Source organism: Vulpes vulpes, chromosome 14, assembly GCF_048418805.1.
Source record: "Vulpes vulpes isolate BD-2025 chromosome 14, VulVul3, whole genome shotgun sequence".
NCBI classification, from domain to species: Eukaryota; Metazoa; Chordata; class Mammalia; order Carnivora; family Canidae; genus Vulpes; species Vulpes vulpes.
This window is the reverse complement of record NC_132793.1, coordinates 15,938,089-15,962,463: the sequence shown is the minus strand read 5'-3', so window position 1 is coordinate 15,962,463 and position 24,375 is coordinate 15,938,089. Positions and strand designations below refer to the sequence as shown.

The window sequence follows — 24,375 nt, the reverse complement described above, 5'->3', positions numbered from 1 at the left end:
TAATTCTGGGAAAGGTAGGAGCCGTCAAGAACAGGAAGCTGTTGGGGTGCCTGAGTGGCTCAGTCAGTTGAGTGTCTGCCTTTGGCTTGGGTCGTGATCCCGGGGTGCTGGAATCGAGCCTCACATTGAGCCCCACATTGAGCCCCACATCGGGCTCTCTGCTCAGTGGGGAGCCTGCTTCTCCCCTCCCCCGTTGCTCCCCCTGCTTGCACTTTCTTTCTCTCTCAAATAAATAAAATCTTAAAAAAAAAAAAAGAACAGGAAGCTGCTGGGGCTGGGGGGGCAGAGATGGAGGGATACGTTGGAGGGGGAGGATAAGATAGAAATCACTAAAAAAGCAAGCACAGAAGGCACTTGAGGACTATTGGACTGTTATTCGACTTCAGACTTCATCTGACATACTCCAAATCCCACGATGACTCAGGCTCCTTGAAGTCACTGCAGATTTGTTCTTGTTTCAGAAATGGACAGAAAATGTTCTCTCCCTTCATCCCAGTGGACTCCCAGTTCTTACTGGTTCCTTCGTTGTCAAGGCGCCCTTCCTGGGTCCTTGCTTCACTCCCAGGCAGAAACACCCAGCCTCTGAGCTCACTGTCACTGGCTGTTTGCCGAGTGGACAGGCAGCAAGTAGCAGCGGATGAAGACTGCATCGTCTAGGTTTTGGTTCACCATCTAGCCAAGCGGACTGAACTGCTCACACAAATTCACTTCTAAGAACGCTTGGCTGCCGACCCCAGAGAGCTCTGGGTTTGCCACTTTCTCACCAAGGCCTCTGGAGAATCACATGTTTCTTTCCAGCTCTGCTCTCAAGGGGGAAGGAAAGAACATCTCTAAATGGAAGTTAAGAGGGGTTTGAATTACCCAAGTTCAATACTCTTTGTCATTAAATGCTGGGTAAATCACCATAATCCTATTCTAGGGCTGGGTGGCTGCTGCGTCTTCCTGAGCTGTTCCACCTGATCATTTTAGCCACTGTTTATCCGTGCAGCTCCCTATGGTGGTTCTTTACCAAGAGTGGGTGCACTTAAGATTTAAATTCAACACCTGTTGAACTTAAAAACATAAACAGATTCCAGATTCCAGCCAATGACTAGAGTGTTCCCTGAAACGGCTTAGGCAGTTATATTCTTTTTAAAAGCTCCTCAGATGAATCTCATTCCTGGTTAAGAACCCCCTATATGTTTTCAAATTAAGAAACTGTTTCTTGGGGGCACCTGGGTGACTCAGTGGTTGAGTGTCTACCTTTGGCTCAGGGCGTGATCCCTGGATCCTGGGATCAAGTCCCACATTGGGATCCCTGCAGGGAGCCTGCTTCTCCCTCTGCCTATGTCTCTGCCTCTCTCTCTCTCATGAATAAATAAAATCTTTAAAAAAAAACAAAACTATTTCATAATAACATTTACATGTTCATGAATCTATTTACCATAGGCTATGTAGGATAGGTAGTTGTGGAGTTAGCTATGTGTTCACATCCAAGGTATGACCTTGGGCCAATTCTTAATTTCCGTGAGCCACAATTTCCTCAACTGAAAGTACTTACCTCAAAGGATTATTAGTATTCAGGATAACATTATCTTCCTTATATGGTTGGGTAACTTAATACTGTACAAAGGCTTAGAACACACTAAACACCTAATAAATATTAACTATTATTAATATTATCCTCACATGATAAGTTGCTCTTCAAACTAGAACGCTTAATAAGATAGTTACCAAAGAGTTAAGTCAGAATCACCTCCCAAATGCTAAATACCTTGACAATGAAGCAGTCTTTCTCTTCACAATACGTGGTTACTCAACATTGCCCTGTGGTTTTATCACTTTTTAAATTGACAGACTCTGTTATTGGTAAATGGACACTTTGATTTCTTAAAATCAAATTTTAGTTTAAGTAAATTTTTTGCCAAATTTGGTACTGGCCTTAGGCGACCAGTGCCGAGATTTTAGAGGAGCTCACTTTTTTGCCTCTCCCGTTAAACCAATTCCCGGGAAAGGGAGTCCTCTTGAGGCCATTTGGGCATTACAGCAGCTTTTCCTTAGGAAAACCCACTCCCTCAGACAGAGGGAATTTAATAAACTTGGAATTAATTCTAAACCACTTTTAAAATTAGCTAGCTATTCCATTCTTGCTCTTTCCCCGGTCTTTTCTTCGTCTGTGGTTCTGTTATTTGATCAGAGAAGGAAGTCATTTGCTCCCTCTGTTTCTCATTGCTCAAGTGTGATCATTTCCTAGGGAGCCTGGAAGGGAGAGACCTGAAAAATCCAGAACAGAGGGGCATCTGGATGGCTCAGTGGTTGAGCATCTGCCTTTGGCTTAGGTCATGATCCCAGGGTCCTGGGATCGAGCCCTGCACGGAGCCTGTTTCTCTTTCTGCCTGCTGCTCCCCCTGCTTGTGCTCTCTCTCGGGCACGATCTCTCCCTCTCTGTGGCAAATAAATAAGTAAAATCTTAAAAAATAAATAAATAAAATCCAAAACAGAACAAGAGAGAAGGCCTGCACACAGAAACCCACTTGAGTCAACTTTTCCGCCACTGAAGACGCAGCTGAAGAAGCCCCACCTCCTTCAGACAAGTTTCCTGAGTTAGGTGCCTTCCCACATGCCAGCTCTTCCTCCGAACTATGAGTTGTTTGAAGCAAGGATTATCGTCATTTTAAAAAATACGCATAAATGCAGTCTAAGTGCCTGGCGCTCCCCACTCCCCCTTGTATGCCGTGTGTGCACATAGTGGGTGTTCACCTTCCCTTCTCTGCACCATTTGGCAGCTTACAGCTCCCTTCTTAATTAAACGCTTTTTACCTTGACAGGACTGCTCTCTTGATTCTGCTCCTGCCTCACTGGCTGCTCCTACCTAGGCTTTGGCTGGTTGGTCTTCATTCCGGGGACCTTTCTACTGTGGGAATGTTCCAGAGCTTGATCCTCTGTCTGGGTCTTTACCTACATTCACTTCCCAGGTGGTCTCCTCCAGTCTGACCTTTAAACACCATCCATATACTGACGGCTCCTTCATTTGTGTCTCCAACCCATACCTCCCTACTGATCTTCAGAACAGGTCTGCCACCAACTCAATGTCACCACAGGGGTCTCAGAAGCACCTCAGACTTGGCAAAAGCAAAACCAGACTCCGGAATTCTCCTCCCATGTCTGCTCCTCCAGCCAATTCGCAGCTTCTGAAAACCTCTGGAGTCCTTAATTGCAGTTTTTCTCTCACACTCTGTATCTAATCCATCAGCAACTCCCCTCAGCTGTACTTCCAAAATCATTCGAGAATACATCTTTTTCTCTGCACTGCTAAGTGTCCAAGCCCGGGAACCCACTGCCTGATTTACTGCCTCCTTACCTCCCCTTCTCCTGCTCTCCTCAGTCCACACAGAGCAGCCAGTGCTTTATAAAGGTCATTCTGATATGTCTTGCCTCTCCCCCAAATACCCAAATGCCCCTTACCTTATTCAGGAGTCACAGCCTTTAAAATGGGCTGAGAAGCCCTCCATGATCTGCCCTTGCCCCTGCCCCATGCTTCTGAGCTCACCTGCTTCAAGCCTCATTGACATCTGTGCTATTCCATCTGTCAGGAATGCTCTTCCCCCCAGTAGCCACCAGCTCACTCCCTCACTTTCCTTGGGTCTCAGCTCAAATGTCACTGACCTCATCACAGAAACTTCTCTGCCCCCAGCTCAGCCCCAGCCCGTATGATCTTGGAATCCTCCTCTCTCCACTGAGTACAAGGATGTCATTCTGCTTTCTACTTTCTGCTCTTTTCCTAGCATCTAGTATGCTCTGCCTGGTGTTGTGGGCACTCCAGGAGTTATTTGCTGAGTAAATGGATGAATAAATGTTCCATGAATAGGTGATAAAGGCCCAAGTCAGGATGCTACTTTTCAAGACATCAGAGTAAAATTTCTCAATCCATAATCTGAATCCATCTCCCATGGTGCAAAGAGATTGGTTCAATAAATCACACTCACAAAAGGTCACAAGTTTGAGTGAGGGACACACACATAGAAGTTGGCCCAACTTGGTCTGAGCAGAGTAATTTTTAGCTTCAAGATTCATGTTTTGAGATTTTGACTGAAATGTAAATACTTAAAACTTATTCCCATGAATCTGGAATGCTTAGCTTTCATCCAAGTTTGGATTTCTTCAACAGGTTAGTCAGTCACTGGAACTCTGTTCTTCTCAACTTTGTCCCAACACCTCTCCTTAAAATAATTTTGTTTGAAAGGAAGGCATTATCTTTCTTCATTCTCTGGAGACTGTTCTGTTAGCATACAGAATTAAGTAAATAACCAGACCACTGGACTGAAAAGCTGAAAAGGACTTTAAAGATTGAGGAACTTTAGGTAACACAGTAAGCCCAACTGCTCCACTCTCACCAGTATAAAAGGTGAAGCAAGATACTAGTTGTGGAGGAGTGGGTGTGGGTGGTAGGTGCCTTTACAGTAGAAACTCTAATGGCCTAATTAGTGGTTCTTTTTTTTAAGATTTTATTCATGAAAGACACAGAAAGAGAGAGAGAGAGGCAGACACAGGCAGAGGAAGAAGCAGGCTCCATGCAGGGAGCCCGATGTGGGACTTGATCCCGGATCTCCAGGATCACAACCTGGGCCAAAAGTGGCGCTAAACCACTGAGCCACTCTGGCTGCCCCCTAATTAGTGGTTCTTAAAGTGTGGTCTGGAAGTCTACTGTTTCAGGAGATCTGTGAGGTTGAAAACTACCTACATGATATTAACATATTAACTGCCTTTTTCATGCTCATCCCCCCCACAAGTGTAGTTTTCTAGCGGTCACACGACACCCCATATTCACAAGAGGCTGAATGCAGAGGCAGATGAGACCTAGTTGTCTTCTATTAAGCCATACATTAAATTTGCAAAAATGTAAGACAAGCCACTCTTTTCACCAAATCTTTTTTGTTAATTTTTCAATTAGAAATGTTAACATGTAAGAAGACCATTATTTTTAAATCAATACATATTTTTTAAATTTCTTAGTTTTAATTTCTAATATGGTAAATGTAAGTATAACCCACAAAAACAAAAGCTTTTTGGCACCCTTAATTTGTAAATGTGTCATGAGACCAAAAGGTTTCACAATTGTTGCCTTAGGTATATGCAATAGCATTCCTTCTGTTAGCATCAAGAAATCTCTCAACTTCCAGTACTGTGATGGCAAGGATTATGCTCCCTTGCTCAAACCACAGCCTTCACATGTCACTAAATCCATTCTAAACTAGTAACATGCAGAGGTTTAGGGCTTTTCCAGAGAATACCCTCCCCACCTCTCCCAAGTACAAATCACGTTAGGTGTGAAGCCCAGACCCCACTGTCATGAACCAACTCCAGTCAGTGGATGTTTTAGTAAAGAATAAAACTTATTTTGTAATCTAAGTTAAATAAACTTTCTGTTAACATGGTGTTAAAATGGCTGGACAAATTTTCACTGGATTTGATAGGATGGTCTGAAATAAAACATTATGTGGTATATGTAAAAATCACTTTGGAGCCACCTAAAAAAAGATAGGGATTCATCCTCTAGTTGAAACTGAGTTTTTTGTTTTGTTTTTTTTTAACCAAACTTTGGAGAGAATTTTGGGATGGCCAACTAGAAATACAGGATATAGCAGGTATAAAATTCTGTTTTGGGGTTCCCAGGGCAGGAGGGGAGTGCAAGGAGATAACATCCATCAGGAACATTGGAAACGGAGATACAAGATCTACAACTAACTGAAACATACCACATGTAATACTGGAGATGGAGAAGATGCATGCTTATTTCAAATATTACACCCCTCCTTCCAACTGAAGCAGTCTGTTCCAAGCTGCTTCTTACCTGAGAAACTTCATGTAACACGCCTTCACATACCAAGCCCCAGCAGGGGTTTATTTGGGGATAATTAATGATTCTCTCAAACAATAGAGGGCAGGCCAGCTAGTTTATTCATATTGAATCTAAACCTTAGATCTCTGGCTTAACAATAACATAAGAAACCCTGAAAGACACAATAAAGTTGTGTTAAATCAGTCCTATAACTTCTAAGATCCTGGGCCGGCAACTACAGCATGACAAGTGTTCAGTCCAGTTACAAAACGTTTCCTTTTCCTTGGCCAACAAATTCTTAAACAGATCTGAAAAATGCACTGCTTTACAAAGGCTTTTACCATATAACCCACTGCTACCAGTCAAGTTATTACGGTTTCTTCATCTCCCAGAAACTTTTCTATATGAGAGGGATTTTCCTTTGATCTGCTCGCCTTGGTGCATATGTAAGAACAGGGAGTAAGAGCAGGGAGTAAGTTTAAAGGAAGAAGATGAACGGAGATGCCAAGAAAAGTTTTTATTGCAAGCACAGTGAGCAGAAGGAGATGTCTTCTCACACAACGTGGCCGCAAGGTCTGCCATTAACTAAATCTCTCTGACAACCTTTCATTGGTTTAAAGCATATTAATTAGCTTCTTACTATCAGGTGTACATCATTTCTGCCATGTGGGACATTTTCTTGGGAATATACAAGTAATATTCCATGTAGCCTGACAGGTCCTCAATGGTCACATCATCCACATAGACTCGAGCTTGCTCAGAACAGGAGCGGGGGGAGCCAGAGAGAGTTCTGGTGTGCAGTGACTGAGAGTAGTCCTCAAGCATGGATCTTCGTTCTGGGGCCAAGGGAGGAACACTCTGCAGGCCTGAAAAGGAATACACTTCCATATCATGCCATCTCTTACACTGGCACTCCTTGCCTATGCATGCACATGGCTTGCCCTGGTTTAGCCTGGAAACCGCTTGAAAGTCAGAGAGATCATTGGCCTTGAGACTTGCTTGGGAGACTTGAGTAGCAACAGAGGAGTCTTCCTTCTTACTCTCTGATGGGAGCCTGGGAACCGAAGTTCTCAAAGGCTCAACAACTGCCCCTGTGTGATTAGTATCGAGAGAAGTAGAGCATTCTCCTGCATTGAACTCTTTAGGGGTGGAAATTCCCAGCCCACTGCTGCCATCAGGGGAGTCAGTCTGGCTTTTGTGCTTGAGCTGGCTGCTGGAAGAAGCAGCTATTGTACTGCAATGTATAAACTTTGGAGGATGAAGGACAGGAGACTTAGAACGTCGACGACGCTGGGTTCTCGCTGCTCCTCGTGAAGACTTCCTTGTAGACCTAAAAGGAAAACAGTGCACAAAAAGATGTTGGGACACGCAGGTCTCCTACACAGATTCTTTATGATAGCTGGAGATTTACTTCCTCTCTTAAGTCTGAGGTCCTAAGTAAGTTTCCCCCAAAGAGTTGTGCCTACCTCTGTTTTCAAGCTGCCTAAGTCTACCTCTCAAAAACTTCAACATCTCCTTATTAGCAAGTTAAAGAATGGGAGAGGTAAAGGGTTGTTTTTAATTGCATTTCTCGGGCCAAACATGTGTGCAGAACACTTCTGCAAACCTTGGCCTGGGAACCTTTGGCCACTGAGTCTGGAAACCACTCCCACTCCCGCCACTCGCCACAAAGCACTTGACACTGTAAAACCCATCTGTTGTGCTCTACCCTCTGAACATAGCAGCTTTCATACCATTGTGTGAGGCTGATGATGCGAATGGCCACTATATCATGATTACCACACAGAGCAAGATTTAGGATTCATTTCTATCACTGGTTGCAGTTGACGAATAGATTTCAACTCCCTCAAGTTTTCAGATACTGGGAGTTACCAGACACTCTACATAACTTTTAATGAAATATTTAAATAAATAAAAGAGCTGAGCAAAGGAAAAACAACAGAGAATCAAAACTGCCAAGCAAAACTGAAAACAGAACCCAAAAGAACTTTAAAAAATAAAAAAACTGTATTTGAAATTAAATTAAATGGATGGGCCACGCAGCACAATACACAGACTACTGAACTGGAAAATAAATCTGAATTATTCGCAATAAAGTTCAGCCAACTGTAGTCTGTGGGTCTAAACTGGCCCCCTAGCTGTTTTTATACAGCCTGCAGACTCTGCTCCTGTGGGCTGGCACTGTGAGCCAGAGACCAGGTGGGGTATCTCCCTTTACCCTGTTCCCTACTTCCTGCACCTGCCTTTTTTCTGGCCAGCACATGTGTCACACCACTGCCAAGGTCCCACGCTGGCTACTATCTACATATTGGGGTTTGCTGTCAGCAATTGCTGGCACCTGAGAAGTGGAATCTCAGTTCAAGAGTCTGGCTTGTGCTGGGCTCTCTGAAGAAAGAAGGGCATGCTAGAATCTGGGTGCCACTGGGGCACAGGGTAAAACCAATTCTGGTACTACCACCCTTCCCCACATCCCACCAGGCTACTCATTTCATCCTGAAACTAAGCAATTGAACACAGAGTGTATCCAGCAGCCAGGTGATATGCATCAGGAAATGGGGCAGGGCAGGAACTTTCTCACTTACATACATACATAACTATATAATATCCTTGAATCTCACCTCTTGGCCTTCAGAGCCTAAAATATTTAGGGGATCCCTGGGTGGCTCAGCGGTTTAGCTCCTGCCTTCTGTCCAGGGATCAAGTCCCACATGGGGCTCCCTGCATGGAGCCTGCTTCTCCCTCTGCCTGTGTCTCTGCCTCTCTCTCTCTCATGAATAAATAAATAAAATCTTAAAAAAATAAAATAAAATAAAATATTTACTATCTGGCCCTTGACAAAAAAAGTTTGCCTATCCCTGACCTAAAAGGTAGTACAGAAAACTTGGAGGAGAACTGGAAAAATATAAAAGAAGTTAAAGAGAGATGTTAAGACAATAAGAAATCTGGAGTTTCCAAAGGAAATAATATAGAGACTGTAGAGCATGAAAAACAGGTGATTTTTGAAGAGATAATGGCTGAGAAATTTTCTGAATTGATGAAAGTGATCCACAGATATAGGCAGCACTCTGAAACAGAACAAATAAAGAGCAATCCACATCTAGACCCACTGTAGCAAAACTGTAGATTCTTCCAAACTGGAACATCCAGAAGCAGCCAGAGACTGACAGATTATTTCCAAGAACAAGAACAGTAATGTTGAAGGTGGACTTTTCAACATTGATAATGAAGCTAGAAGACAACGAAGAGCTTCCAGGGCTATGAGAAAATAACCCAATCTAGAACTATGACTTCAGGCATATCAAATCTTTCAAGAACAAGGATGAAACAAGGACATTTTCAGATAAATTAAAGAATATTTACCAATAGAACATGATGTTATACAAGAAGGGGGCAACGTTCAAATTTATTCCATGAGGCATCTAACAGGAGGCCCTATTTACTAACAACAGATCTTTGCTAAAGGAATTTCTGAAGAAAGCACTTTAGAAAGAGAGGCAAGGCATTCTTCTTTTTGTTTTGTTTTGTTTTTGAGGCAATGCATTCTATATGGAAGATCTGAGATGCAGCTACACATGAAAGTTAGGTCAGAGTTAAAAAGACTATAAGGAGGGGAGGGTTAAAATATAGCTGATGCTTGAACAAAACAGTTTTGAACTATGTGGGTCTGCTTACAAGTGGATTTTCTATAGTATTTGTAAATGTATTTTTTTTCTTTTTATCTTTTAAAGATTTTATTTTATCATGAGAGACACAGAGAAAGAGAGGCAGAGACACAGGCAAAGGGAGAAGCAAGCAGGCTCCATGCAGAGAGCCCGACGTGGGACTTGATCCCAGAACCCTGGGATCACACCCTAAGCCAAAGGCAGACACTCAAGCTCTGAGCCACCCAGGTGTCCCTGTAAATGTATTTTTTCTTCCTCATAATTTTCTTAACAAAATTTTCTCTTCTCTATCTTATTGTAAGAATACACTGTATGATACATAAAACATACAAAATATGTGTTGACTCTTTACATTATCTGTAAGACTTCTGGTCAAAAGTGGGCTGCTAGTGGTAAAATTTGAGAAGTAAAAAGTTATACATGGATTTTTGACCTACACAGACACTGACCCCCTAACCATTCTGTTGTTCAAGGGCCACTGCAATAACTTTTGTCTTTGTTAATAAGCATGTACCGTGGAATTTCAAGGCTAACTACTAAAAGAATAGAAACACAGCATATAATTTCCAAACCAGAAGAAGGAAGAGGTAAGGGGAAAAAAACACACCCATCTCAAACAAGTTTTTACAAGGAGGAGAGAAGAGGGAAGGTCAAAGAATAAAAAACAAAAAAACAAAGAAGCAGGACAAACAGCATAAAGTAAAATGGTAGAAACAAGTCTAAATATATCAACCAATAATCAAAAAAAATGTAAATGCACTGAACTCAGCACTGAACGTGAATTTCAGCACTGAAATGCACTGAACCTTTTTTAAAAAAAAAAAAAAAGGTTATCGGAATGAATAAAACAAAATAAGCCATATATATTTGAGAGACATCTAAAATTTTAAAACACACACAATGGTTGAAAATAAAAGACAAAAAATGATATAACAGGCAAATACCAACCAAAAGATGACTGGATTAACTATATTAATTCTGGAAAAAATAAGACTTTCAGACAACAGCCATTATGAGGAATTAGGAATGTCACTTATGTCATTAAAAATCTCCATTCATCAGGAAGAAAATGTCTAAATGGTATGAACCTAGACTGTATAAACCTAACAAAATGGGTTCAAATACATAAAACAAAAATACAGAACTTAAGGGGAAAACAAATTCACTACCTTGGGGAAGATTTCAACATACATCTCTCAATTATTGATAGATTGAAAAAAAAAGATTTAAATAATACATTTAAAAGTCTGATTTAATGGACATGAAAGAAACCCAAGAATGATTACAGAAGACCATGCTTCTCAAACACACCTAGGATATTTATAAAAATTGACTACAAACCAAGCCATATAGCAAGTCTCGGCAAATTCTCAATTGAGAAGAATGGTTCATCTCTAATCACTGGATTTTGAGTTCCATACCTAACAAACTTTTTTCTGGATACTCAGGAAAGTTCAATAGTAATTTATAGAGTATTGGGATAAAAACCACCTGCAGTAAGAAAGCTCTTACCCATGCCAACTGTCTTTAGATGCACATGTGGTTTTCGGTTTGGTATCATCTGCTGCTGTTCTGACTGATGCTCTGACATTTGTGCCTTCTCCAACGGACAGAGATGCTATGGACCTGAAGAAAACAACAGCATACGGCTTAAAGAAAACTGAAAGGAGGAGGACTTACTGCTCTCACCAACTCAAATACAACTTGTATTAATGCCTTTCTTTGTTGTTTGGGTTTCTCAAAAAATTGCTCACCTTTTAGACTATATTTTCCTCTGAAACCAAATTTAGGGGAATCCCGAAAAGCCCATGGTTGCAGAATCATAAGCCAAAGAGTAATTCTTAAGTATGACCAGCAGCAGGATATAAATAGACTTTTAGGCTGTTTATCTGGGGCAGATAAGGTCTTATGCCCACAGAGAACACTAATGACACTTTTATAAAATAAGTATATTTTATGTGGGCAAATCAGAGCAAGAGAACTAAGCTGAGGAGCAAAAACTTCAGGAGATTCACTCTAACTTCTTGAAAATAAGTATTTTTGACAACTAATAAACTTAAAATATTAGTGAGAGTTAAATCTTTGCAATTTAAAATTACAGAAGTAATATGGGTTCCCAGTAAAGAAGAAGAAAAAAATTGAGAAAAAAGAATATAGTCTCACAACCCAGAGATTTACAACAGTAACATTTTGGTATAAATCCTTCCAGACCTTTTCAATATACACATATATACACACACACACTGGGTTCCTCCTATACTATACATGCTGCGGTATTAACAATCCTTTAGACAGAAACAATCTACGAAGTAAAAAGATGCTCACTGAAATATAATTTAAAATAAAAAGTAATAAGAATAACCTAAATGCCCAGTAGAAAATAGAAAATACTACATTATGTAAATGACACATCTGTTCAACGGAATACTAGGAATTTTTTTTTAATTAAGTATATAAAGACCTTTGTTGACACAAGAGAGAATGCATATAACATTAAAACAGTAAGGGATATATAACAACCATATATATATCATGATCTCAACCATGTAAAAAAAAAATTTGTATGGTGTTAGGTACAGATGGTCTAGATGTTAACAGCAGTTACGGTAAATTGCGATTTTTACTTCTTTTTTCTGTGAATTTTTCTTTAAGAAGCATTATTATTTTATAATCAGATAAAAAGGATTTATTGTTTTCTAATAAATACATAGAGATTTATCCTGATAAGACAAATACCACTGGGAATCAAAACCTGTTGAACAGGATCATGCTAAATTCCTGGCAAGGCTTAGTTAGTTTATGAGTCAGTACCTCAGATGTCCCTGTTTGTAAATCAGCAACAATATGCAACAACTAGAAACATATGATACATTACACAAGTCTTAATTCTGCTTAGTCATGGTAATGACTCACTTCTAGTATTTGGTTTTCTCAAATGTTCTCCACTGTTCCTTTCCTTTCTATAATTTTACTCTAGGCAGATCACATACTACAAAAATGCAATATCTGATCATAGGTTGTACAAGTATCTTCAGAGGTTTGGTTTTTTTTGGGGGGTGGGGGTGGTGCCTGGGTGGCTCAGTCAGTTAAAAGGCTGCCTTCAGCTCAGGTCACGATCCCAGGGTCCTGGGATCCAGTCCACATGGGGCTCCGTGCTCTTCAGGGAGCTGGCTTCTCCCTCTGCCCCTCCTCCCACTTGTTCTCTCTCTCAACGAAATAAAAATCTTTTTTAAAAAGCGGGGAGGGGGATTAGTTGTTGTTTTTAATGTTCCAGGTACTTTTTAGAGGTACCGGAATAGCTTAATTTTATGTTCCAACTTCTTAAAACACCAGGAAAGAAATCTGTGTATGAAGAGTTACTCATGTGAATTTATATATATATATATATAAGATATATATAAAATATATAATTTATATATATATATAAGAGATTTAAATGTGTATGTGTGTATGTATACACATTCCTAGCATTTTCCCGATTAAAAAAAAAATAATTTCTCTACTAGAACTCAAAATGGAACATGACCATAATCTAGAACTATTTTTCTTCTTTGTTTTTATTTCCTAAAATGCCTTAAAAAGTAATAATCAATTTAAATGGCAAGATGACCATAACAGAAGCCACTGGGAGGAGAAAGATACTTATCTGAAATCATGGAAGCAAATGTGAGCACCATTAACAGTTTTTTTTTTTTTTTTAAAGATTTTATTTATTTATTGAGACACAGGGAGAGAGAGAGAGGCAGAGACACAGGCAGAGAGAGAAGCAGGCTCCATGCCGTGAGCCCGATGTGGAACTTGATCCAGGGGGTCTCCAGGATCGCACCCCTGGCTGCAGGTGGCACTAAACTGCTGTGCCACCAGGGCTGCCCGTACCATTAACAGTTCTTATGCAAATCCATTAGTATAAATCTTCTCAACTGATAGGCCAAAAAAATTAAAATAGTACTAGCAATAAGCAAACTGCTATAACAACAACTATTTAATTTTTACTATGTGCCAAGTACTGTGTACAACTGATGTTGTCATCAAGTTATCATATAAAGGAATGGTTAAGAGCACAAGTTCTGGAGAAAAATTGTCCAGGTTCAAATACCGACTACCACTTCTCACCAATGTGACCTTTAGCAAATGACTTAATGTGTAGCTCATCTATAAATCACAATAACAATAGTATCTATCTTCCCAGTTGGTAGTGAGGATTAAATAATGTGTACAGGTACTTAAGCCAGTGTTTAGGGAATAGTAAGTGAGTAATAAACCTCAGTGATTATAAGTTGCTGTGAAGTGTTCTACTCTGAGCTTCTAGGGTTTAGTTTCCATTCATGAAAAGAAATATTCCTATATCTACCAAGATTTGAGATTTCTTCTGTCCTGGGGTGAAGAATGGGAATGAAAAGAGTCCTGCACAGAACATTTTGCAAAGGGCAAAATATTAACATTCAGACAGCAGCTGGTCTGCAGGTGCTCTAATTAGTTTGGCTAAAGGGTTCAAGATTATTGATCTCAGTGACAGAACCCTAATGAATAGAGGTTTCCATAGTGATAGACTCAGCAATCAGAGCATATGAAATCGAGAATGTCTGCTGATTTCTGTGGAGCCAATTCACTTTTAGGAAAAAACACTGTGATTCCCTAGAGATGTATGAGGAAATTCCTGATGGGACACTGCTTGATAATTTTGATTAAAGAGCGAGGTGGGGAACCCTCCTCAAAACTAAGGGAAACCAAAACACCCAACTTAAAGTACAAAGGAGCTGCTACTTTTCAAAATTTACGATTAAGAGTTTCTTTTATAAATAAAATAATGCTGTGCAAAATTTGGTAGAATGTCACACTACTAACATTTTTATCTTCCACAAATAATGAGAAATCTTATAAAAGAATGAGACTTTCCTCAGTGAAAAGGCTATTTAGGTCTACTAAACAATTTGCAAATAATATATTACATATTTAATTACCCTGATGCATCCACTCTTAATTTCTTGAAAGCAGTTTGTAGACTCTCCTCCTCTCCATCCTTGGCTTCGGATTTCATTATGAAAGTTTTTACACTACTATGGATGTTGCCGTTAATACTAAAAAATAAAATAAAAATAAAATGAGCAAAGTGAAAGCAGGTAGGTTCAAAAGTATTCCTTTTGTTAAAATCTATATTCCTGATACTAGTACTACTTATTAGGCGGGAAAAAGTAAGTTTCTATTTCTAAAAGGAAGTTTCAGTGTTGACAGTTGGGAACTGTAGATTTTACTTCTTAAGAAAAGACAAATGAAACGATACAGAAACATGTATTTATTATAACAGATTTTTTTATTGAAGTATAGTTGACATGTTATATTAGTTTCAAATGTACAACATAATGATTCAACAATTCTGCATCTTACTCAATTATTATGATAGAATTTAAACTGTCCAAATATTTAATGCCAATATCCTTTACACAACTTTAAAAACGAGATCACCTGAAATCCATGTTTAAGTATATTTTTCAACACAGGGGTAAAAATGTCCAGTTGTAGAGGTCTAGAAATCTACAAATGATCTGTGCACCAGAAATAAAAGAAAAAGCTCAACCTACAGCACTCTGATCCTTTAAAATAACCAATAGTTAGTCTAACCCTAACAAGTCCCGTTAAGTATAACTTTATGACACAGGGTAGCATTTCTCCAAAGCAATTCTGACCTAGATCTCAATATTTATATTTACATAAATATTCATACTCAAATATCAATGTTATCATTGTTAGAGCAGGATTACAAATATGTTTCAATGATTACTGTTTATTCCACACTTTTACCAGTAAGATTAATACCTTCATTTTTTAAGCTTTGAATTATTTTAATTATTACATAAGATAGAAAATAAATGAACTATGCTTGCAGCTGAAAAAGATATACAGAACTTTGCCAAAAGAAAAAGGTGGAAAGTAAAAAATATATATAAATTATTTTTCTGTAGATGCACCTTTAAATGATCTCCACTTAGTCAACCAGTTTGATTAATGAAAACTTCTCCATTCTTCCACCTTGATTTTTACATTTAAACAAAAGGGGAACGGGGCCAATCAAAGCAATAAAAGACACAACAGAAAAGTCTGTTAATAAATCCTTTGAAATCTAGTTTCCTGATTTTTTTCACTAGGTAATAAATTAGTTAACATCAAATCTGAACAAAAAATAAACAAATTAGTATCTATGAACATACCACAGGGAATCAGAAAGAAAAAAGGTAAAACAAAAAATAGAGGTTGGTGGATTTGTGAAGTAAAGGATTATTAACTTTACCTCTTCCTTATTTCTAACTGGCTAACCCCATGCAACCCCCTCCCCCCTCCCCCCACCAAAGGCACTCTCAGAAGGAGCAGTGCCTCTGGGTGGACCCTTGTAACTTCTGATTCCTCACCTGCTCATTTCTCAGGAGAGAGTCTGAGGTTATTGTGAGACCTCTAATATTCCAAAGGTCAGGGTGTCATAATATGTTTGATATAATCATATAGTACCAATGGCAGAATAAAGCAGCAAGGAATTAGAAGACTGTTTCATTCATTTATTTACTTACATATAGAAGTAGGTATTTTAGGCAGATCTCTCTGGTGAAGATTGAAAACAGTCTCCAAAGAATTCAGCTAGCTTTTACTGCAACTTCTTAAATCAAAAAATTTGAACACATTCCCCACATATATTTTGCTGGTTTATTTAATCAGTACATGAACTTGAGGAAACATTATCAATTCCATATTTCACTGGTTTCTAATTCTTTTGGATTTAGAGGAGGATTCTCCTCCAGATACACATTCATGTTCTATGTATCTGGGGAGAGAGGTGGGCAAAGATGACAGACATATCCTAATATTTTTGAAGCTCCACAGTACTAAAAGAGCACTACTGGAGATTGTAAACAAATTCTTCCCGCTGGTAGAACTAAATTAAAGTTTGGCTTACAGTTTTCCTCAATTACTTTATGACCAGTCAAATACTCAGACTATTGGCCTTTACAGAGTTAAACAATCTGAAGACAGTCTTCCCATCCCTGAAGACCCCAAACAAACCCTCTTCCAGGACTCTGGAAAACAGTACACATCACATCTAAATATACAGTGCTGAATTCTATAGGCAGAAATTTATTCCATCCACAAATATTTACAGAATTCCTACCATGTGCTTTAGCACTAGACTGGATGTTAGGGATAGAAGGATAAACCTGACAGAGACCAGAGCTGTGAACCCTATTCCTGTAAGGATTAGAATCTCATTCCTGCCCTAACATTGAGCTAAAAAAGCTTTGCACCCAGATATGTAATTTTTAATTATATAGTGCTAACTTAATAGCACTGCAGGTGACCTCTAGATGTTAATACAAACTTAGCATTCTTGTTGACATACTAAAAGATCTATTATTTGAAAACCAAAATAGACCAGGGCAGCCTGGGTGGCTCAGCGGTTTAGCACTGCCTTCAACCCAGAGCATGATCCTGGAGTCACAGGATCGAGTCCCACATCGGGCTCCCTGCATGGAGCCTGCTTCTCCTTCTGCCTGTGTCTCTGCCTCTGTCTCTCTGTCTCTCATGAATAAATAAATAAAATCTTAAAAAAAAAAAAAAAAAAAAAAAGACCAAAATAAAAACTGGCTACAGACTAAAACTTCAGGAATGAAGTTCTGTCTAAACTATTTTCAGACTTCCAATATTCTGATTACGCACCTTTTCCCTGTTATATTAACCCAGAGCAAAGGCAAATCTTAGGTGTAACCTTAAGAGCTAAATCAGAGCATGTCTGTAATTATAAAAGGCTTATTATGCTCCTCCGTATTCCTACCTTCCCTTCACTCAAATCAAGAGCGTATAACTAACTCCGGGAACATACAATTGGTTTGTCTTTTTCATTAATATTAAATTAGTGGAGACATCTCTTGCCATTTCACTGCACTAACTTCTTGAAAAAGGAGCAGTCCCCAAAGAGATCGAAGTTTAAAGGCCTACTGTAAGATACTTTTTTTTTTTTTTAAAGTTAAATCACAAGGGGGCAATTTTAACTTTGCAAAGATTTTCCTAACCTTTCAAAAATGACAAGTAAAATTCTAAGTTCCTCCATCAAAAAGGGCAAATTCCTGGTTTTCTCTGACTTTCGGCGAATAGCAATGCGTCACAGCCTCATACACATATCTCGGTAGTTTTAATCACGACCTCTTTTAACCTCAAATCTAGGGCTAAATTTCCAGGAACCCGAAAAGACGTGAGATCGATCAGTAAAGGATCCCCGCGGTAAGCGTGTCATCGCAATGTTAAAGCTCTAGAAACTTTCCCGGCCTCGCAGGAAGCGCGGAGTGCGGGAAAGAAAACCCTGTCCTGCAACACCCCCCCCCCCAAGACACAAACAAGTCTAAGGTGAAAACTATCGGCCCCCCCCGCAGGACAAAAACACAAAACACAAAAACACACCCTCTCCCCGCCACCCTCCCCAGGGCAGAGCTAAAGCGCAATGTTAATTCCGTGCCCCCCCCCGGCCCCGCCCAACCCAGAATCAGGAGCGGTCGCGATTCAACGAGATGAGGGGGGAAAGGTCAGGATCTGGGGGGTCGGGGGCGGGTCGGGCAGTGGAGAGCTAAGGCCCCAGCTCTCCTAGCCCGGGGTCTCCGACTGGAAAGGTGCCCCTGCTGGATGCTCCCTCCGCCGGGAGGAGACGCTGGATGCAGGAGGAGGCGGGAGCGGAGCCCAAGAGGCAGCCAACGAGGCTGGGGCTCGGCAACAGCGGGAAAGGGCGGGAAGGGGCAAAGGGCGGCCAAGGAAGGCGAAAAGGGGAAGCTACAGGCGGGCGGGAGCGGGCGGGAGCGGGCGGAGGGGCGGGCCGCGGGAAGGGGAGACGGAGCCGAGCCCGGGCCGAGCCGAGCCGGGCCGCGGCTGCCCAGGGGGTGCGGAGAGGCCCAGGCCCGGCCCGGCCCAGGCAGTCAGCGCCGGGGGACTACGCGACGAGAGGCGGGCGGGAGTAGGGGAAGCCGCCGCCGCCAGGCCGGAACCCCTCCCCGTAACGTCAAGGCACTCACCTCCTCGCTGCTGGGGCGCCCCGGAGATCCAGTCCCGTCGGCTCAGCTCGTCTCTCCCGGATCGCGGCGCCTGACTGACCCGGATCCAAACCCGCGGAGGGGGCCAGCCCGCGCCTCCGAGGTCGCACTGCGCCTGCGTCACTCAGCACGCGCCCCGCCCCCCGCTCTCGCTCCTCCCCCCCCCGTGACTCGGCAGCGCGGCCGGCGGTGGCTGCGCAGGCGCGGGGCGCCGGCCGTGCCTCTCCAACGCCTTGTACCCGCCCCTCTCGGAAGCACGTGCGCTCACGTCATTTCCTGTTATTCTCCTCGCTGGGTCTTCGGTGCTCAGTGGGTTCGCTCGGGACCGGGGTTTGGGGCGTGCCCGCTTCCTCTGTGTCAGGTGAGTGAGTAGGCGCTGTTCTTCGCCGTGGTCCAGCCGCCGCGCTTCCCAGGGTCTCCCGGGGCCTGGTGCTCGTCCTGGAGTCGCTGTGGCAACGGAAATTCCGCGGCCGGAGTGGGAGAATCTCGGCGAGGCTGCAGCCCCGCTGAGCTCTTGGCCCGACCCTCCTTGGTGCCAAGGAACCGGGCGACCGGCGACATCTCCAGCGCTCGGACGCAGGCCCTCGTGTCCTGGCCTTGCAGAGGAGCGGAGAGGTAGGAGGCACGGCCAGGGCCATCACCGTGAGGCCGGAATCGGAACGGCTGTAATGCCCCTGTTGGATCCGAGACGACTGCCCTTCACCTGTCTGGGCCACAGTTTCTGCGACTGTTAAGTGAGGAACTTGGACTTCATCAGCGAATCTGTTTTTGTTTTTGTTTTTTTTCAGGCATGGACTTCTTGGAAAATCTAGTGAGAACTCGACAGAGAAATGCACGTGCGCACTAAATTTTGCAACAAGGTTTATAGAGCCGTTCACCTAAGTAGGTTATTTTAAGGGATCTTTGCATTTGTAGGACTCAGTTGTTCAGATGAGAGACAGAGAAGGGGTTATGGGTGCCACAGTTGCAGCCTCCCTCCGTCCCCAGGACTGGTTCTGCTTGAAAATTTATTTGAGAAAGAGAAAGAAGACACATGCGCATGGTTTGATCAACAAGGGACTTGCAGGACCTTTCTGCCAGGGAAGGACATCAAAAGGAAGATAGCTTCCCTCGACAGAATTGGCTAGAGTTGGTTCTGACCCAACACTAGGTAGGGTGAGGGCTGTTACTTGAGCCAAAACTGGGCCTTCCCACTCCCACTCCTTGATACTCAGGTGTAGTCATCTAACTGGATAGGCTGCTGGGAATAGTTTAGTCTAACTTAATTATAGCCAGACCTTGGGATACCTGACCCATCCCTGGGAATGGAATCTACAAGTCCTAGTATAAGCTTGTTAAAAATAAAGCAGGTAGGGCAACCCCAGTGGCCCAGCGGTTTAGTGCCACCTTCAGCCCAGGGTGAGATTCTGGAGACCGGGAATCCAGTCCCATATTGGGCTCCCTGCATGGAGCCTGCTTCTCCCTCTGCTGTGTCTCTGCCTCTCTCTCTGTGTGTGTCTCTCATGAATGAATAAATAAATAAAATCTTTAAAAAAATACAATAAAGCATGTAGGGGGCCCTGGGTAAAACATTTTAAGTTCTTCTTGTTTGTACCAAAGGCTCAGTAACTGACAGGGGATAAAAAAAAAAAAATTGTTTTGTACCAAAGGCTCAGTAACTGACAGGGGATGAAAAAAAAATTGTTAATTGTGAAATTCTAAATATAATTCTAACATTAGCATATCTAATGATGCTAATAGTAATAGCTACCCTCTGCTATGCAGCAGCTGTGTGCACGTTCTCTCATTTGATATTCCTGTGACTTCATACATTTTACAAATGAGGAAGCCTGGGATTCCAGATCACTTGTTCTAGCTCCCTTGTCCCTGGCCTGTCACTCAATGCTAGTAAGTGACTGAGTCAGGATTTAATCTGTCTCAAAAGCCTGTCTATCTACTGCTGCCCATTTCCCAACATCTTTTAGAAAAGAATAAAAAAGAGGAAAATATGGTGTTTTTATTTTTCTCAGAAGTTGCAAAGTGAGTTGCATCAAGACTAAATATGTGTATTTAAGCTGTCATTTGAAAATACTCCTTCAAAAAAAATATACGCCTTCAGATAAGACTCCCACATACTTGACGGCAAGGCTTATATCTAGATCAGTAACGAATCCCCAAATCCTAACAGTTCCTGGAGGTTAGTAGGTACTAAACACAGTTTTGGTGAATTCTTCATTCTATCTTATTTCCATCCATTAAGGCATTAAATACTAACCAAAAAAATTTTAAGTGCTTCATGTAAGCACATTTCCATCATAAAGTCAGCTGCTTTCCGAGAATGTGGCTCATTATTCAGGGAGTATTTGGAAAGTGAGAACCTCTGGGGAATACCTACCAAGTCTCATGGTGGTTAACTCATACCACTTGCTGTAGCCTGAAATTTCAAGTCATTACACACAGGCCTGGCTCATTGTGTGATACCTCGTGACAGAATGAGATAGAAAAGCTACAAAACATTTCATCTGAGGGAATAAAAAGCTAGATATGCCTCCTGTATTAGCAACATGGGGTCTTTCCAACCATGGAAAAAAGCCCTGAGCTTATATGCAGAATTTGTATATTTAGGAAATTAACTTGGTATTAATTTACTGCATGTTGTAATATTTAATCAGCTATGGTAGCTGTATACAAAATTCCTTCAGTACTTCCTATTTCATGTATCATAACTGAATAGAGGAGACTTAATTTCATAAAATTATACTCCAAACACAATATACATAGGAAGATAACTGATTTATAAAAATAACTTTGGGGGCGCCTTGGTGGCTCATTCAGTTAAGCATCTGCCTTTGGCTCAGGTCATGTTCCCAGGGTCCTGGAATCAAGCCCCTCAGTGAGGAGTCTGCTTCTCCCTCTCCCTCTGTGTCTTCTCTTTCTCAAATAAATAAATTTTCAAAAATAACTTTGGAGAAGGCAAGTTCAAAACCTTAAAAAAATTTTATTTTCCCAATAATGTGGCTGCCATCCTACCAGCTGGTAATCTGGAATAGTAGTCTTAAATGTTCCTAGGTCTGAAATATGTTATTCCTTACCTTGATACAATTATAAAAATGACTTTGGAGTAAAAGATGGTGATGATAATGATCATTTGTATCTTGATTTACAAGGACTGACTCATTAAATTTTTGTAACCAACCTGGAAAGCAGTTGCTTTTATTTTGTCCATTTTTTAGCTGAGTAAACTAAGGATCAGAAGTTAGATAACTCACCCAAGGTTACACAGCTTGTAAGTGGCAGAATTGGGATTCAAATCTAGGCCATCTGACTCCACACCCATCTTCCTGGCACTGAGTTAGGCCACTTCTCTCAGCCTCAACTTGTCTTCCCTTTTTTTTTTTTAAATTTTTTAAAGATTTTATTTATTCATGAGAGACACAGAGCGAGAGGGGGGGGGGCAGGCTCCATCCCAGGACCCCAGGATTACGCCCTGGGCTGAAGGCAAGCACTAAACTGCTGAGCCACCCAAGGATCCCTGTTTTCCCTTTTCACACCCTAACTAAATCAGGCATACTTGCTTTCACCTGGGAAATACACTGGGCTTGAGGAAATTTGCTGCCTACGGTGTGGGACTGTGTTCTGCACTTGCCTGTTCTAGAACTTATCAGGCAGATTTTCCTCTTAGGTCTTTTGTATATGATGTTCCCTCTGCTGGGAACGTTGTTTACGCACAACTCTCCTCTTCATTCAAGTCTGCTCATATTGGTTCCCCACCAGGGCCTTTCCTGGCTACCCCAAAAGCCCTCTTCATCTGTGTCCCTTGAACTGGCTTTTTCATTATAGCACTTACCACTACCTGACAATATCTTTCTGTTGCCACGCCCTTCACTAGGATAGAAGTGACAGGAGAGCAGAGACTGTCCCTTTTGTTTATCACTACTTTTCTCATTGACTTCTAGATAGTATTTCCCACAGTTTAGCACCATGAGAAAATCATTGTGTCTTATAATTGACAGCTGTGTCCTAGTAGCATTTTTTTTTGTCTTGATTATACCTACAGTGCAGTAGTGGGGAGAAAATGCATGATGTCCTTGTAGAGATCTGGGATAGGGAAAAGAGCTGCATCCTGGCCTGTGCTGTGGGACTGCAGTGTGTCAGGTTGCCTTGCTTGTCCTCAACCCCCACTCTTCCTTCCACAGAAATTTAGCGAATTTCCCAGTGCTATGTATAAGCAGAGGCACAGGATGTCATGTGGGCACTCAGAAGTGTTGCCTAGTCTGGTCTAGAGGCTCAGGGGGATGTCTCAGACAAGGCTTCCTGGAGGAGGTTCTGTCTAAACTGGGTTTTGAAAGTCAGACGTTGACGTGGGAAGTGGGAAGGGACGAGGATGAGACTGGAGAGAATCCAAGGGAACTCAAGGAGAGAATCTTGTTAAATAGCTTGCATTTTGTTCTTAAGCAAAATAGTGATGTGCCAGGAGACCATTTGTACCACTCTGGCAGCCCCTTAGAAAGTAGATGAGGAGGGAGGAGAATGTAAGAGAGTCTAGTTTGAAGACATTTGAATGAATGTAAATGAAGGCTGGAACTGAATTGGTGGCTGAAGTGGAGAGAGGCATCTAAGGGGCCACAGCATCTCAGTTCAGCGGGATTCCACTGAGCTTGCTAGTCAGAGAGCTGCCTGGCCTGAATGAGTGAGTGGCCAGTAGGTGGCACCATTCACTAGGGAGGGAAACCCAGGAAGCTAGTAAGTTTGGGGAATGGGGGGAGTTTAGTTTTGGGCATAAGGAGTTTGAAGTGCAGGTGATAGCAGGAATCCCATCATGAAGGGTCTTCATCCTAGAGGCTGGAGGAGGGGGGCGGTAGTATTTTCAGAATCGTGGGGACTATGGAGGAGAAGAGAAATGACCATTTTATTTTAGAACAATTATCTGGGTTAGAACCTGGATAGCACAGTGATCCCGGCCTGAGTAGGCAGTGATCTAAAGAGCAGGTGGCCCATAGGACTGGAGAGCAAGGTAGCAGACTGAAAGTGGAAGACATCAGGGTTCAAGGAAAGATTAAATGCGAACAGGATGAGCAGTGAGTGAAAGTGGACAGTGAGAATCTGCTTTCTGATTTTGAGTCACTGATTAGGTATTATTGCCTATTTCTAATGTCACCCCACTGAATCCATTTGGCAGGGAACAGATGGAGAACAACATTTAAATGGAGGATAATAATAATAATAAAAGCTCATACTTTTATAGCCCTTTCTGTGTGTCAACAAACTCCGTCTAATCCTCTCTATGGTCTCCTGAGCATACCATTATCATCTTCATTTTCCAGATGAGAAAACTGACAAGAGAAGCACAGTAACTTGCCTGAGGTCACACAGCTAGTAACTGGTGCAGCCGGAATTTGAACCAAGGCAGTGCGGCCGAAGGCTGCTCTCACTGCCTGCCTGCAGGGAGGTTCCTCTAAATGAGAGATCTATGGGGCAGCCCCATTGGGGTATCTGCGGGGTTGGGTGGGGGCAGCCTGGACCTCCTGTTCTGCCCGTTGAAATCTATAGTGTATTACCCATGTAAAACAACGACCAGAAATGTAAAGAGCCCCTGCTCCAAGGCTGTGGAGGTAAGCCTCAGGCATTCATACTTTACCTGCCAGTTCACAATGCCTGCGTTGAGTTTTTAAATTTGTGTTAAGTCTTGATAAATCTTCAACTTATTCTACATTGGAGGTGTTGTATTATAGTTTCCTGGCTCAGCCTAACTCCAAGAATTCTTTCCTTGCCCTGCATGGTCTCTTAACCCATCTTCCCTCTTGAACGTTGACATTTAGCTCTAATTTGTTAAAGTATTTCTTCATTCTCTGCTTAC

At 41.9% G+C, this 24,375-nt stretch overlaps 1 protein-coding gene and 1 long non-coding RNA gene across 2 annotated transcripts in view; one reads left to right on the top strand and one right to left on the bottom strand.

Moving 5' to 3' along the window:
* Positions 1-5,919: 5,919 nt before the first annotated feature.
* Positions 5,920-23,761, bottom strand: OSER1 (oxidative stress responsive serine rich 1). Its single transcript, XM_025998757.2, has 4 exons — positions 18,522-23,761; positions 14,442-14,558; positions 10,993-11,106; positions 5,920-7,148 (listed from the first exon to the last, which is right to left on the bottom strand). Exons 2-4 carry the CDS (start codon positions 14,516-14,518, stop codon positions 6,461-6,463), a joined length of 879 nt encoding a protein of 292 aa, XP_025854542.2. The 5' UTR covers positions 14,519-14,558; positions 18,522-23,761; the 3' UTR covers positions 5,920-6,460.
* LOC140595350 (uncharacterized) overlaps positions 19,324-24,375 on the top strand; it is an 11,245-nt gene continuing 6,193 nt past the window's right edge. Inside the window, exon 1 of the long non-coding RNA XR_011996896.1 lies at positions 19,324-19,421. This is a non-coding gene — a long non-coding RNA (uncharacterized lncRNA). The remainder of the gene's footprint in view (positions 19,422-24,375) is intronic.

What these genes read in the sequence shown, in the direction of transcription:
- OSER1 (XM_025998757.2), bottom strand. Translation starts at nt 14,518, where the DNA reads ATGAAATCCGAAGCCAAGGATGGAGAGGAGGAGAGTCTACAAACTGCT. An exon ending in TTAAGAGTGGATGCATCAGG is followed by an intron (nt 11,107 to 14,441) that starts GTAATTAAATAT and finishes TGTTTTCTTCAG; the next exon opens with GTCCATAGCATCTCTGTCCG. An exon ending in TCTAAAGACAGTTGGCATGG is followed by an intron (nt 7,149 to 10,992) that starts GTAAGAGCTTTC and finishes TTTTCCTTTTAG; the next exon opens with GTCTACAAGGAAGTCTTCAC.